Source organism: Cyprinodon tularosa, unplaced genomic scaffold, assembly GCF_016077235.1.
Source record: "Cyprinodon tularosa strain WSP-4 unplaced genomic scaffold, ASM1607723v1 ctg548, whole genome shotgun sequence".
Lineage (NCBI taxonomy): Eukaryota > Metazoa > Chordata > Actinopteri > Cyprinodontiformes > Cyprinodontidae > Cyprinodon > Cyprinodon tularosa.
Window position 1 is genome coordinate 120,157 of NW_024039283.1, and position 15,777 is coordinate 135,933.

The 15,777-nt window shown below is 40.8% G+C and overlaps 1 protein-coding gene across 3 annotated transcripts in view; it reads right to left on the reverse strand.

The window, feature by feature from the left end:
* The window catches only part of col12a1b (collagen, type XII, alpha 1b), a 188,772-nt gene that overhangs the window by 54,554 nt on the left and 118,441 nt on the right, over nt 1–15,777 (reverse strand). For all 3 annotated transcript variants that reach the window (XR_005282461.1, XR_005282460.1, XM_038304931.1), the window contains 6 exons: nt 15,614–15,753; nt 15,364–15,493; nt 13,821–13,963; nt 8,706–8,835; nt 6,879–7,021; nt 6,435–6,564 (listed from right to left, as the gene is read on the reverse strand). Coding sequence is in view for 1 of the 3 variants with exons in the window: in XM_038304931.1 (XP_038160859.1) it covers nt 6,435–6,564; nt 6,879–7,021; nt 8,706–8,835; nt 13,821–13,963; nt 15,364–15,493; nt 15,614–15,753 (816 nt within the window). In the remaining 2 variants the exon portion in view is untranslated. The remainder of the gene's footprint in view (nt 1–6,434; nt 6,565–6,878; nt 7,022–8,705; nt 8,836–13,820; nt 13,964–15,363; nt 15,494–15,613; nt 15,754–15,777) is intronic.

Below are 15,777 nucleotides of genomic sequence, written 5' to 3' on the forward strand. Positions count from 1 at the left end.
AAATATGAACGTTACACCAGTTGTAGTCCAAAGATGGCTGACGCTCACGGTGAAAGAATTTTTTGAATACCTAATACGGTTTTGGCTCACCGCTCGTTTGTTCGGAGGGAAAGTTTTGCTTTTGAGAGTTCTGCTCTACCATTGTGCTGCATGTTAATCAATGAGACCAGCAGGATTTCTCAAACCTTTATATTCCTCCTTCCCATTAAGGTTGTGAATGAGCTACAGCCATGAAAGTTACCCCAATTGGAGACAAAGGATAGCTCTCGCTTAGACTGAAAGAATTTTTTAGATACCATTTACGGTTTGTCTTCAGCACTCGTTTGTTCGGAGCTGATAATCCCATTCAAAAAAGCCTGAGAACTAAGGAACGAAAGTGATGCGCATGTCTCTCTGTCACTGACAGGCTCGTTAACGTTGTCAAGGTAACCATGCTTCAAAGAGATTTTACCTCCACCACTTTATACAGCACATTTTAATCTAATGGAGGGAGACAACACTGATTTAACATTAGGAAGTGGATACAATATGACTACTGGCCATGACCCTTCCCTTCACACGCAACCCTGATAGACTTTCAAAATAAGACTCCGGGGACCCTTCAAAATAAAAGCTCCTACATTAAACTCATATTTTTTTCCCAGCATATGGCTCAACATTATGACCCAAACTCAACCACTTTTTTAAAAATGAGACTCTAGGGGTTTTTCAAAACACACCCCACAGCAAATTTCAAAATAAAAGCCTCCCATTGCCACTTCATCTACTGCCCTAATAACAGGGGAAAGAGTGATTTAATGATTGGAAAGTCATCAAGTGTCACTGCTGGGTCTGACCCTTTTCCTCAACACACAACCATGCTAGACTTTCAAAATAAGACTCCAGTGACCCTACAAAATAAAAGCCTCTATATTATACTTGTGTATTAATTGATGCAAATGGCTCAGCATTATGACCCAAACTCTACCAGCTTGTTTCTATTAGACTCTAGGGACCTTTTCAAAACATACCCTGGAGTGAATTTCACAATAAAAGTCTCCCATTTACGCTCTAACAGAGCATCTATTCACCCAATAACATGGAAAACAAGTGATTTCATATTTAGAAATGGATTCTATATCACTGCTGGGCATGACCCTTCCCTTGACACACATCCATGATAGACTTTCAAAATAAGACTAAAGGGAACCTACAAAATAAAAGCCTCTTCCTTATGCACACTCATTCATTGTGCCGTATGGCTTGTAGCTATGACCCAAAGTCAACCAATTTCTTCAAATTACACTACCAAGGCCTGTTGACGACACACCTCAGTGCATATTTCTTAATCAGGTTCTAAGATTTACACTGTAATAAAGCATCTGCTAACCTTGTAACATGCAGCCTAAGCCTGCCAACGGTGCTTTCATCACCACAGCGGCTCGTAACATGCAGGTTAAATTTTTTGATAAATTCAGCTCCTTAAGTGGTATTAGCTCTCTTTCTATAAGCTTCTCTCTCTGTCCTTCCTCTGCTTCTCATGGTCAGTCTTGCACATAGGTTTGTAGATTTTCAATCCTCTAAGGATGACACTGTTTTCTTTATGCTGATCAACCGACACATTTTAAATAATTTTCCAATTGTTTTGCCAAGTCTTGACATTTCCACATATGATTTTAAAATGTTAATACTTATTCAATACCATCTTCCTCAACATTTTACTTCCCATCCTTGAGCTACTTATATTTTTTTCAACCAGATAAGATTCAAGTTTTTCATTGTAATTTTTTTTTGATTCAGCTAATTTAATATTTTTCAGCCTATGCTGAGAACTTTGGCTTCATTCTGCTCTCTTTCTGGACAGGAATTAAGCTTTTCTGTTTGCTGCTAATTCATCACACGCCTGACATGTTTCTGGGCAGTAGGTGGCCCCCCTTCAAAATTTCTTTATACATTTGTCTAGAAACTTGGGAGACATTATATTAAAGACCCTTCTAGTGCCCACATTCAAGACATTTTTTGATATCATGTATGGTTTGGCTGTGCAGCTTTTAAGATGAGTTTGTTTCTGCCATTTTACTGCCAAATGATTCTACCCTACAAAATCTTCAGATGATTCAATTGTTTTCTGCAGTTTGAAGTTTCTGATGACTTCCTATCACATTTTCATATGTTCTTCAGGTAATTTCAGCTTTTTTCATTCAGCAAAAGCATTCCCACTTTGATGTTTCTCCGAAACAGCTTTTTCTAGTTATTATTATTATTATACTTTCCGTACGTTTTTCCGTCTCTAACTCGTTCTCCATACTTCATCCGATTTCAACAAATTTGGTATCAAAACGTTCAGCTTCTTCTGGTCCATCCTGCTGTATCTTTTGGTAACTTCAGCTATTATACTTTTTTAAATATTTAGCTTTTTATGACTTTTTTTGTCCCATTGAAATACATGTAAAACTTCAAAAATTCCACTAAATCTTCAGCTACTTTGCCCTTTAACTACTTCAGCATACTTTCAGCTAGAAACACCATTCAACTTTTAAAATGTTTCCGTATCTTTCTGCTATTACTGTTTAACTCGGCTTTCAGCTAACTTTTACAGTTTTGCTTCAGTGAAGCTTCAAACTTTTAAACAATTTTTACAGATTTTCAAATTTATAATGGAAGTCTATGGACGGAATGTTCAGCTGCTAGAGTGTGCCACTCTAGCGTTTTCAAACATTTCACTCATGCCGAACAGCTTCAACTCACTCGCTCATTTTTTACTCTATCTAGATAAATTTTACATCAAAACGTAGGGATTTTTGTCAGGATTCAGGAAATGTAACCCTCATCTGTGTGGCATTTACGGTTTTCCGACAGTTTGGCCCAGACCACGAAGAAGTCCACACTTCCCCAATAGAAATCCAATGAGAGCTCTCTGAAAATCCGAAATGAAAATTCAAAAAAACAGACTTTTTCGTATCGCTCCCATTCGGGAACCGTTCGACGTAGCAACACGAGCCTTGTGGAAGTTGTTCCTCAGACCTTCCTAGCACTCACATTGAAGGAAGTGTGTCGATATCTTTTATCGTTTAGCTAGGAAAAAGGTTTGTTCGGGGGTAACAAATCTGTCCGAACCCCAAAATCAAGATTTTGACAATTATACACTTTTTTACATCGTCACCACGCCTAGACGAAATATTGTAGAAATATGAAAGTTACACCAGTTGTAGTCCAAAGATGGCTGACGCTCACGGTGAAAGAATTTTTTGAATACCTAATACGGTTTTGGCTCACCGCTCGTTTGTTCGGAGGGAAAGTTTTGCTTTTGAGAGTTCTGCTCTACCGTTGTGCTGCATGTTATTCAATGAGACCAGCAGGATTTCTCAAACCTTTTTATTCCTCCTTCCCATTAAGGTTGTGAATGAGCTACATCCATGAAAGTTACCCCAATTGGAGACAAAGGATAGCTGTCGCTTAGACTGAAAGAATTTTTTAGATACCATTTACGGTTTGTCTTCAGCACTCGTTTGTTCGGAGCTGATAATCCCATTCAAAAAAGCCTGAGAACTAAGGAACGAAAGTGATGCGCATGTCTCTCTGTCACTGACAGGCTCGTTAACGTCGTCAAGGTAACCGTGCTTCAAAGAGATTTTACCTCCACCACTTTAAACAGCACATTTTAATCTAATGGAGGGAGACAACACTGATTTAACATTAGGAAGTGGATACAATATGACTACTGGCCATGACCCTTCCCTTCACACGCAACCCTGATAGACTTTCAAAATAAGACTCCGGGGACCCTTCAAAATAAAAGCCCCTACATTAAACTCATATTTTTTTCCCAGCATATGGCTCAACATTATGACCCAAACTCAACCACTTTTTTAAAAATGAGACTCTAGGGGTTTTTCAAAACACACCCCACAGCAAATTTCAAAATAAAAGCCTCCCATTGCCACTTCATCTACTGCCCTAATAACAGGGGAAAGAATGATTTAATGATTGGAAAGTCATCAAGTATCACTGCTGGGTCTGACCCTTTTCTCAACACACTACCCTGCTAGACTTTCAAAATAAGACTCCAGTGACCCTACAAAATAAAAGCCTCTATATTATACACGCGTATTAATTGATGCAAATGGATCAGCATTATGACCCAAACTCTACCAGTTTGTTTCTATTAGACTCTAGGGACCTTTTCAAAACATACCCCGGAGTGAATTTCACAATAAAAGTCTCCCATTTACGCTCTAATACAGCATCTATTCACCCAATGACATGGAAAACCAGTGATTTCATATTTAGAAATGGATTCTATATAACTGCTGGGCATGACCCTTCCCTTGACACACATCCATGATAGACTTTCAAAATAAGACTAAAGGGACTCTACAAAATAAAAGCCTCTTCCTTACACACACTCATTCATTGTGCCGTGTGGCTTGTAGCTATGACCCAAATTCAACCAATTTCTTCAAATTACACTACCAAGGCCTGTTGACCACAGACCTCAGAGCATATTTCTTAACCAGGTTCTAAGATTTACACTGAGATACAGCATCTGCTAACCTCATAACATGCAGCCTAAGCCTGCCAACGGTGCTTTCATCACTGCAGCGGCTCGTAACATGCAGGTTAGTTTTTTTTTTATAAATTCAGCTCCTTAAGTGGTATTAACTCTCTTTCTATAAGCTTCTCTCTCTGTCCTTCCTCTGCTTCTCATGGTCAGTCTTGCACATAGGTTTGTATATTTTCAATCCTCTAAGGATGACACTGTTTTCTTTATGCTGATCAACCAACACATTTTAAATCATTTCAAATTGTTGTGCCAAGTCTTGACATTTCCACAATTTCAAAATTTTGATACTTATTCAATACCATCTTCCTCAACATTTTACTTCCCATCCTTGAGCTACTCATATTTTCTTCAACCAGATAAGATTCAATTTTTTCTTTGTAATTTCTTTTCTGATTCAGCTAATTTCATATTTTTCAGCCTATGCTGTGAACCTTGGCTTAATTTTGCTCTTTTTCTGGACAGGAATTAAGCTTTTCTGTTTGCTGCTAATTCATAACATGCCTGACATGTTTCTGGGCAGTAGGTGGCCCCACTTCAAAATTTCTTTAGAAATTTTTCTAGAAACTTGATAGACATTATATTAAGACCCTTCTAGTGCACATATTAATGACATTTTTGATATTATGTATGGTTTGGCTGTGCAGCTTTTAAGATGAGTTTCTTTCTGCCATTTTAGTGCCAAATAATTCTACCCTACAAAATCTTCAGATGATTCAATTGTTTTCTGCAGTTTGAAGTTTCTGATGACTTCCTATCACATTTTCATATGTTCTGCAGTTAATTTCAGCTTTATTCATTCAGCAAAAGCATTCCCACTTGCTGTTTCTCCGAAACAGCTTTTTCTAGTTACACTTTTTCTTTTTTTCTTTATTGAAGTTTTATATTTTATATTTTCAGATTCAAATCCATTTCTTTTTGTCCAAATTGCTTTTTCAATTTCAGGATTTTTTTAAATTCACATTCAAATCGTTTTTTTTCACCTTGAGGTTTTAACCCCAATATGACAGGAGTGGGCGGGGAAATGTGATTGACAGCTGGCTGCAGCACTGGACAATTAGACAATAGACAACTTTTATTATCATTTTATATAACATAGGTTATACAAAATGAAATTTTGTTTTCTTACAGCTTTCAGACAGTAAATGAGCTGCAGCTTAGCAGTGAAATGACAATTTCTATTTCCTAAAGTGCAGCAGTGATCAAATGTCCCTTTCCATGTTGCATTCAGGGACTGTGGGAACCCCATTACTTGCTGAAGTAGTTGGATACCCACAGTCCATGAATGCAACATGGAACGGGGATCGCTCCAGCGCTGCTACAAGCTGTCAGTCATGTTTCCCCGCCCCCTCCCGTCAGATATGGGTCAAAATCTGAAGGTGAAAAAGCTGATTTGAAAGTTTAAAACAGAATCTGAAACTGAGAAAGGAATTTGAAACTAAAAAAAAGAAACTGAAAGAGAGATTTAAATCTGGAAATATAAAATCTAAAACTGCAATAAAGAAAAGAAATATAAAAAGAAAAAGTGTAATTAAAATACTAAACTGAATTATGAGTTTTTTCAAGCTGAGGGGAGAATTTAGGTTTAATTCTTATAATTTTATGTTTGCTTTTTTAGTTTCTCAGATTATAAGGTCAAAATTTGACATTTAATATCAACTTTAGTTTCTTCAGTTTCAACTTTTATTTTTCTTCTGTTTCAACTATTATAAGTTTACAAACATTTTGACCTCTTTTTAACTCCATATAACTCCAACTACTTGCTCAAGTAGTTGGATACCCACAGTCCTTGAATGCAACATGGAACGGGCATGGCCCAGTGATGCTGCAAGCTGTCAATCACATTTACCCGCCCACTGCCATCAGATAGAGTAAATGTGCAAATTGGCCTCACTTGTCCGCCCGTTCCCGCTCAGGGACCCTCCGGGCCCCTCGCCGTAGATGGCCTCCACGCTGATGTTGTACGGCGTGTCTGGGAACAGGTTCTGCAGCATGGCGTTGTTCCTGTTCCCTGGAACCATCGTCTAGAAGCATCGGGAGAACAAGAGGAGCATTAGTGTCAGACACGCTGAGGGCGGCCCGGAACCAGACCGCCGGTGCTTCACACTGCAAATAGTTTAAATCTAAATAAGTCGCTGGTGAAGATCTCAGTCCTGTGACATCATCACATAGTTTAACTGCAGCATCACCAGAGTTTATCCACAAAAAACATGCGTTGCTCTGCTGCCAGAGTGTAAAACAAGACGACCCGTCTTTCTTTTAACGAGGTCCAGCATCAGTGAGCTGACATCACAGGTGACATCCAGGACACCCAGCATGTGTGTAACGATGCACTCACAAACTCTGTGATGGGGTCTCCGGTCATGGGAGCGTAGGCGATGCGGTACTGCCTGACGGGCCCTTCTGCGTGGTCCCAGCCGATGGTCAGGGTGCTGGTGGTGGCGTCGTACACGCGCAGGTTCCTGGGGCCCGCTCTGGGTACTGAAACATGACGCCGTGTGAAGAAGGAGCAGGTTGATGGTTTAGATGCATTTTAAATCTTTTCCAGCAGCTGGTTTCTGTCCCTTTATCTTTGAATTTGATGATGCTGTAGTTTATGTATGGAGTCAATTTTGTTCCAATATTGTTTCAAGTAAAGACCATGTGTTTTCAATGGAAAATAAAAAAAGATAATTTCTAAATAAGCTTTATAGCTGACTTGCACAATTTATATATATATATATATATATATATATATATATATATATAAATTGTAAAAAATTTGTAAAAAAAAAAAATATATATATATATATATATATATATATATATTTTTTTTTTTTTTACAAATTTTTTTTTAACAAACATTTTTGTCTAATTTCATTATTTCTTTCCCACACTTTGAACAATGTGGCTTATAAGAAGGTGCAGCTTATCTGTGGATTTTTACTAACCACAAGAGGGCGAAGTAGAAGTTGGAAATGAAAGAATAAGTGGCTAATTTTCCTTTAGCGCAATAACGTGCTAGCAGCAAGCGCGACGGAGAACAAATGTCCTCGTTTCACACATATTGACATTTATTCACCTCATTAAAGCTGCTGAACCAATAAAAAGACTGGGTTCAACTCTGCAGAGCTGAAACAAGGAGCTGATGAAGCTCCAGCTTTCAGTAGAAGCTCTTACTGCTGCAAGCTAACAAGCTAATGGGAGCTAGCATTCTTATTTGTCCCTATTCCATGGGCTATATAGAGCTCCCCCTACAGGTTTGGTGGGAGACAGCTCAGTAGAATAATTGGCTAATAGTGAGGTGCACTTTATAATCCAGAATATACAGTATTTTAAAATTTTTTGTAAAAATTTAATATGAATTATAATTTAATATAAAGACGTATTTCTGTTGGTGTGTATTGACGTAAGCTGCAGTATTTTCATTGATGAATGGGCCAATCAAGAGAAACGGTTAGCATTAGTGAAGAGAACGCATTTTAAAAAGAAACCAATGAATTAAAATAATAATTCTTAACTATCTGAAAAAAATCCTTAAAAAGACATTTAAAAAAAATACAATTTGAAAATATGAAGTTTGAAATACAAAAAAAGAAAAAAAAAATTTTTTTTTAACAAAATACAATAAAAAAAACACATAAAATATAGAACATAAATGAGAAGAAAAAACAGAATCTAACTAAACTTTTTTAGGTTTCATTTCTGGATTGCTTTCTTTCAAATTTAAATTTACAAAATTTATTATTTGCTTTTATAAATAGTGGAACAAAATTCACTCCGTATAAAAGTATGTTTCTCTCAATTGTAATTCAAATTATTGGATCCAGATTTAAATCATCTGAAATTAAAGTTATCAATTTATAAAATAAGTAGATTTGTTGGGTCCAATTTTCCAAATGAATAAAAACTGTTGATCCCTTCAGTTCTTTACCTCCAGGTTTCCTGATTATGGATCAATCCAGTAGTTAATTCCCTGAATGCCAAGATTTTATTTTGTTTATTTGTGATTTTGCTGCTGAGGAGCCAGAAACAACCCGAAGCCCCGGCTGGTTGGTTTTCTCTCCACCAGAGGCATCGGCGGCTATTTCTACTTCCTGCAGGTGTTCTGTTTCCTCGTGGAATTAATTAATCCACAGCGTGATGCAGCGTCCACAGGAAGGTGGCGGTCAGGTTGTGTTCTTACGCGTTTTGCCGTCGCTCTTCATCTCCGATCCCTCGCCGTCGGCATAGATGGCCGTGACGGTGACGGAGTAGGGAGTGTCTGGGATCAGGTTGTCCAGGTAGGCATTGGTGATGGTTCCTGGAACCAGGACCTTTCAGGAGGAACAAAAAAAAAACAAAACAGGAAAGTTGATCAGAAAGGTTTGAAAAAGTGCCTCATCTAAAAATAAAGCCCGGTTATAGAGTCATGATTCAACAGCTGACTCAGCTGACTGCGTCAATCCAGGCCTCTTCATGCATCACCTCCGTCTGACAGGAAGGCCCTCACCGCTCCAAGTCCAACATCCAGTTCTGCTGCAGCCAAACTAGCAAAGACCCGGGAGGTCGGACAGCAGACTAATCACCAGGAGGTGAGGATCGGGTCCAGAGCCGACATGTTTCCTGACATCATGGATGATCAGTGAACTGATGGCCGTTAAAACAGACGTCAGGGCAACCGGATCTGCTCTGCTGCTAGCCAACCTGACCTGACCTCCACAGGGGATGGATCCAAACAAGCCGGATCATCCAGGACTTTAAACATGTCTTCAGCTGATCGGTTCTTCTTTCTTCCAACTGAAACGGCTTCTATAAAAACGAGCTGACGGTTCCTCTCATCTCAAGGAACTAATCTTTTTAGTGCTGCAGCACAGGTCAGCCTACACTGCAAAAAATAGAAATCTCAATAAGTTATTTTTTCTTAAAATAAGTGCGTTTTTCCTTGATTTGAGAAGGTAAGTAAGACACTTTGCCAATGGAACAAGACAATTTCCTTTTAAAATAAGAAAAAACAATTTTTTCTTCTTATTTCAAGTGCATATTATCTAACTATCTTATTTTAAGAGTGAAAATACTCATTCCATTGGCAAATCATCTTATTTACCTGCTCAAATTAAGGCTAAATATCCTTAATTTAAGCAATTTTTTACTTATTTCTGGATTGTTTTTGCAGTGTAGAGCTCAGGTTTCAGCAACAAAAACCAGAATATGACCGTAAACACAGGAGCCGCCGGGCTGCTGGGGACAAACTAACTGGGGACAAACTAACTGGGGACAAACCGCCGACAGAACAAACTGCTCACAATCCTGACATTTATGAAGAAACTGTGGTCAGAACTCAACAGGAAACTACGCCTGTATCTCAATTCACTAGAACGCGGGTTTATACTCATGTTCTTGCCATGTAAGTTCTGGAGAAGAACCCAGGAAATTCTGGACTCTGGTAGAACAGGAGCAGAATAAATCTGAGTCAACTGGAACAGCAGCGTACTGATGACATCACTGACTTCACTAGGGTGGCCATTTCTATAGCACCAAAAAGGAGGACATTGTGCGGCATATCAATAAATTACTAAGGTGTACATAAGAATGGGGTAAAGTCACATTTATAGCACAATTCTTAGTAGTTTAAAGAGGATGCTTGTGTAGCTGAATAGAACAAAATATTAAAGAAATGTAAAAAAAGAATTGGTTCCCAGCATTTGTATTTATTTAATACATTGTGGTGTTTAAAAAGTGACCATTTTTTAACACGATTAATTTGCGCAGAACTGCTGCAATTGATCATAAAGCAGTTGTTTGGAAAAGAAGCTCGAGAAAGAGCTAGAGAATAGGACGATGCAAACTGCAAAAAGTGGCTGGAAAAGAGGAAGTCATGACATGGCCGCAGCCTGTTGAGAGTAAAGATGATTTCACCATGTTCTCTATCTATCCATATATATATATATATATATATATATATATATATATATATAAACTTGAGTCATGGAACTGTGCTTACAGCTCCTTATTTCATGTAAACTAATAACTTGTGTACATGATACTTGTTGATGGCATTAAAATTATTTCTAATAGCATTAAAAGAGCATTAAATTAGAGTTCCTCATTCCTGTATAAAACCTGTGAACGCTTAATTTAATCTGACATATTAAAAAAATCCCCATCATCATCCAGCAGATGTTCAGTTTCTGCCCAAATATTTTCTTTCTGTTGTGGATTTTTGTAACAGGGATAACTAGGATCATACATAGTTTGTATGAACTCTGTTTATTCTCTGCTTCCAAACTCATCATCTCTTCATCCATTCCTGCAATAAGAATTTTCTTTTAAAGTTGTGAGATGCGCTCTAGAATCTCACAACTTCTTCCTGGTCTGTTGAAGCACCAATAGTCTGCATCCAATTATTTAATTAATTGCTCTTAGTTTTTGGGAATATATACGAACTATGCTCTAATTTCTAGTTACCGATCTGTTTTTACTATAATTTAATTTGACAAACCGGGTCTTCTCTACATTCTTTTTTCTGTTTGGTGCGATTGAAATAGCAGGTCTTGATCTGGACGGACCGGAGGGGAGCAAAAAATAGCTCAGCTCCGTATTTTGACGGTGAAGGACGGAGAAGCCGTACGTGGGCGGTGACGAGCGGAGGATGTGGAACAGCTCTCATTGATTTACATGACAGACAAGTACTCTGCACGACGTACGTGAGCGGGGCGGAGCGCTGACGGAGTATGTGGAATCTGGGGGTAAAGGAGGACAAATACACGTCCGGCTGGGTGCAGCGCCGGACGCCGGACAGTGCAATGAAAATCCGGACTGTCCGCCCTAAAGCCGGACATCTGGCCACCCTAGACTTCACACATAGCTATGCAGAGAGAGGACCGCTGCAGATTGGCTAATGTTAGCCCTGGCTGCTTCGGATGGGCTAACGTTAGCCCTGGCTGCTTCAGATGGGCTAATGTTAGCCCTGGCTGCTGCAGATGGGCTAATGTTAGCCCTGGCTGCTTCAGATGGGCTAACGTTAGCCCTGGCTGCTTCAGATGGGCTAATGTTAGCCCTGGCTGCTGCAGATTGGCTAACGTTAGCCCTGACTGCTGCAGATGGGCTAATGTTAGCCCTGGCTGCTGCAGATGGGCTAATGTTAGCCCTGGCTGCTTCAGATGGGCTAACGTTAGCCCTGGCTGCTTCAGATGGGCTAAGGTCAGCGCTGGCTGCTTCAGATGGGCTAATGTTAGCCCTGGCTGCTGCAGATGGGCTAATGTTAGCCCTGGCTGCTTCAGATGGGCTAACGTTAGCCCTGGCTGCTTCAGATGGGCTAAGGTCAGCGCTGGCTGCTTCAGATGGGCTAACGTTAGCCCTGGCTGCTTCAGATGGGCTAAGGTCAGCGCTGGCTGCTTCAGATGGGCTAACGTTAGCCCTGGCTGCTTCAGATGGGCTAACGTTAGCCCTGGCTGCTTCAGATGGGCTAACGTTAGCCCTGGCTGCTTCAGATGGGCTAATGTTAGCCCTGGCTGCTTCAGATGGGCTAACGTTAGCCCTGGCTGCTTCAGACGGGCTAACGTTAGCCCTGGCTGCTTCAGATGGGCTAACGTTAGCCCTGGCTGCTTCAGATGGGCTAATGTTAGCCCTGGCTGCTTCAGATGGGCTAACGTTAGCCCTGGCTGCTTCAGATGGGCTAATGTTAGCCCTGGCTGCTTCAGATGGGCTAATGTTAGCCCTGGCTGCTTCAGATGGGCTAATGTTAGCCCTGGCTGCTGCAGATTGGCTAACGTTAGCGCTGACTGCTGCAGATGGGCTAATGTTAGCCCTGACTGCTGCAGATGGGCGAATGTTAGCCCTTGCTGCTGCAGATGGGCTAATGTTAGCCCTGGCGGCTTCAGATGGGCTAACGTTAGCCCTGGCTTCAGCAGATGGGCTAACGTCAGCCCTGGCTGCTTCAGACGGGCTAACGTTAGCCCTGGCTGCTTCAGATGGGCTAAGGTCAGCGCTGGCTGCTTCAGATGGGCTAACGTTAGCCCTGGCTGCTTCAGATGGGCTAATGTTAGAGCTGGCTGCTTCAGATGGGCTAAGGGTAGCCCTGACTCTTGCAGACGGGCTAACGTTAGCAGTGGCTGCTGCAGACGGGCTAATGTTAGCTCTGGCTGCTGCAGACGGGCTAACGTTAGCTCTGGCTGCTGCAGACGGGCTAACGTTAGCAGTGGCTGCTGCAGACTGGCTAACGTTAGCTCTGGCTGCAGCAGAGGGGCTAACGTTAGCCCTGGCTGTGGTTAGCCTCGGAGGTCCACTGGTTGCCGTGGTCCCCTCAACATCTGAACTTTTTTTTTATCACGCATTTTATTAAATCAGTAAACAGGCCATATATTGAACCTTAAAGTTAAATGTTCTCGCCTGAAATGATCTTAAAATGTATATACTCATATGTACATACTCTGAGCTCTGTGAGCTAACCTGGCAGCTGTTGCTGCTGCAGCAGTGCATGCTGGGACAGCTGTCAATCTTGAGAACAGATAAGTCCGCTCTGATGCATGCTGGGTAAATAGGGAGGGGCAAGAACAACATCCGGGGACTTTGTCCATTCTCCGTCTGCTGTTCTTGTAAACTGGAACAGAACTAGCGCAGTGGCTAAGCCCAGGAGAACGCACAAGTCCCCACAAAGACACACGGAGGAGGCCGTATCATGCCGTGGGAGGTGAAGCTGGTCGGATGGATGGAGCTGAATCCAGGAAGAAAAGCTTTTTCTGAGACCTGGGACTGAGAACCAAGCAGAACCTCCAACCAGAGACGGAACTGATGGTAGAACGGCCTAGTCAAAGTCCAGATCTCCAAACAACTGTTGGATTCACACTGAGATTAAAAAACTCCCAGCTGGACTCTGAGTGATAATGAAGAGTCAAAGTAGCTGAAAACAAAAGCATGCCACACTTTTCAGATTGGAACCAGGACAAAATGGTTGTGCTTCAAGTTTCACTTGGGAACGGTCTGTCTTTGGATCAGGATATGGTGTGGAAACAGCCGGGTCAGAACCAGAACCTTCAGTGGGAATCAAACTACAGACTTTTTAGGCCTCAGACACAAAAGTTTTGGTTCATTTGACGGTTTTAAACGTCTCCAGAAAAAGAAAGTATTTTATTAACTGAATTACAGAGAGTGGGGTTAATGATTGGTTCTGGAGGCTCTTTTGGGAAAAATCTTTTAAAGACAGATTCAATACTGGATGGATCCTAAATCCTGAGCTAAACAACATCCTGACCTGCTTCTGACCTTTTGGTGGAAATAAATGTTGGTTTTTTCTTTGAGCTCCTGCTGGACTAAAACTCACCGACTCTGAGGGTCTGACTCCACTCAGGGGGGCGTACGCCACGCGGTACTGCTGCACCAGACCCGTGGCGGCCTCCCAGCGCACGTTCAGGCTGTTGGGGCTGGGGTTGTACACCTGGATGTTCCTGGGCGGCGTCCGTGGAACTGTCCAGAGAGGAGGAGACAGAGTTAGGCTGACAGGAGCAGGTGAGCCTCAGTTTCACCAGGATTCACCGTCTGTGAGAAACGGTGGAGCAGCATTCCTCTAAAAGCCTCTAAAAGTGGATCCAGATGTGAGGAACCTCTAATAAAAGAGCGATGAGATGCTTCAGGAGCCATTTAGAGGAAACCTCCACAATAACGCCATCGGATGCAGCGCCGACTCTTTGTTTGGGTTGGACTCGGTTCCTGGAGGTCCACTCAGAATGTGACAGACCTCCAGGGACCGGAGGAACATCATCAGTGCAAAAAAAAGATGTTGCTGCACAAACAGAGAGATTAACTGAAAGCAGAGTGGAGTGAATTTGTTTTTAGTCCAAGTTGCTTTTTTTCCTTTTCTTTCAATTTATATTTTTACGGTTTTACACCTTTTTGCAGATTTTATATAAACAAATACATTTTTTTGCAGACTTTATATTTTTACATTTATTTTTTGACTTTTTCTTTACAAATTTAATATTTTCTCAATTTTATTTCTTGCAATTTTAAATTTGATATTTTCTATACGTTCGAATAAAATTTTTAAAATTTTTTGCAGACTATATTTTCACATTTATCTTTTGAGTTTTTCTTTACAAATTTAATATTTTCTCAATTTTATTTCTCAAAATTTTGAGTTTCAGATTTTCTATATTTTCTAATTAAATTGTTTCTATTTTTTTTACAGACTATATTTTCAAGCATATTTTTAAATAATTTTTTCTCTAGAAATTTAATATTTTTTACAATTGTTTTTTTTTATTATGAATTCTACATTTTTTTAATTTTCAGTTTTTTTTTTGTTTGTTTTATTTTTCAAAGAGATTTTTTAATTCTTTTGAAATTGTGTTTTCCAGATCAGACTCTAACCTGCTGGACGTTAGAAAAATGTTTACTGATCTTTTTAACTCAATGATAAAAAAAAAAAAATTAGAATAAAATTAAATTAAAAACTAAAACCTGAGAAACCAAAAAGCTCATAAAACGGTTTATGGTAACAATATTGGAACTAAATTCTCTCCATACTGCAGCGGCGGTTCTGTAAAGAATCTGGATTCAAGCTTTGGGTCCAAACGGTCCCAGAAAGACCAGAAACCTGAAACTTACAGGAGGTTTCCAGCTCTTCCTTGTCTATATAGACCTGGTTCTGGGTTGGTCCAGTTCACTCTGCTAATGGGCCGGATTTCAGTCTGATATCAGAACTTTATGAAGTCCATAATCTTAAAACCTGTCAGCGTTTACTGAACGCTTCCCTTAAGAACCGAGACAAAACCTGACGAGAAATCTAAAAGGACGGAACCAGAACTGTAATAAAAGATCCGAATGGGTTAAAACTCCGGAAGAACCGGAGAGGAACCAGGACTTACGGGTCTTTCCCTTGTCCGACTGTCGCAGACCTTCTCCTTCAGGGTAAACCGGAACCACAGTGACGGTGTACGGCGTGTCCGACAGCAGGTTCCTAAGGACCGTGTTTGTGGTTCCCCCCGACACCTGCTCCTGTTCCCACAGACAGACAGACAGGCATCATGTTTCTGTGTACTCTGTCGAGCGGTTCTTCTGGTTTAGAACCAGAACCTGGTCGGCCCACTAGTGGCGTGGACCCGTGGAATCTCTCACCATGTCCTCGGCTCCTCCGGTCGCAGGGACGTAGAAGAGGCGGTACTGCCGGACGTTTCCCTCCGCTGCGTCCCAGCGGACCTTCAGGGAGCTGGTGGTGGGATCGGTGACCTGCAGGTTCTTCACTCCGCCCAGAGCCTCTGAGGAAACCACAGAGAGGTTAG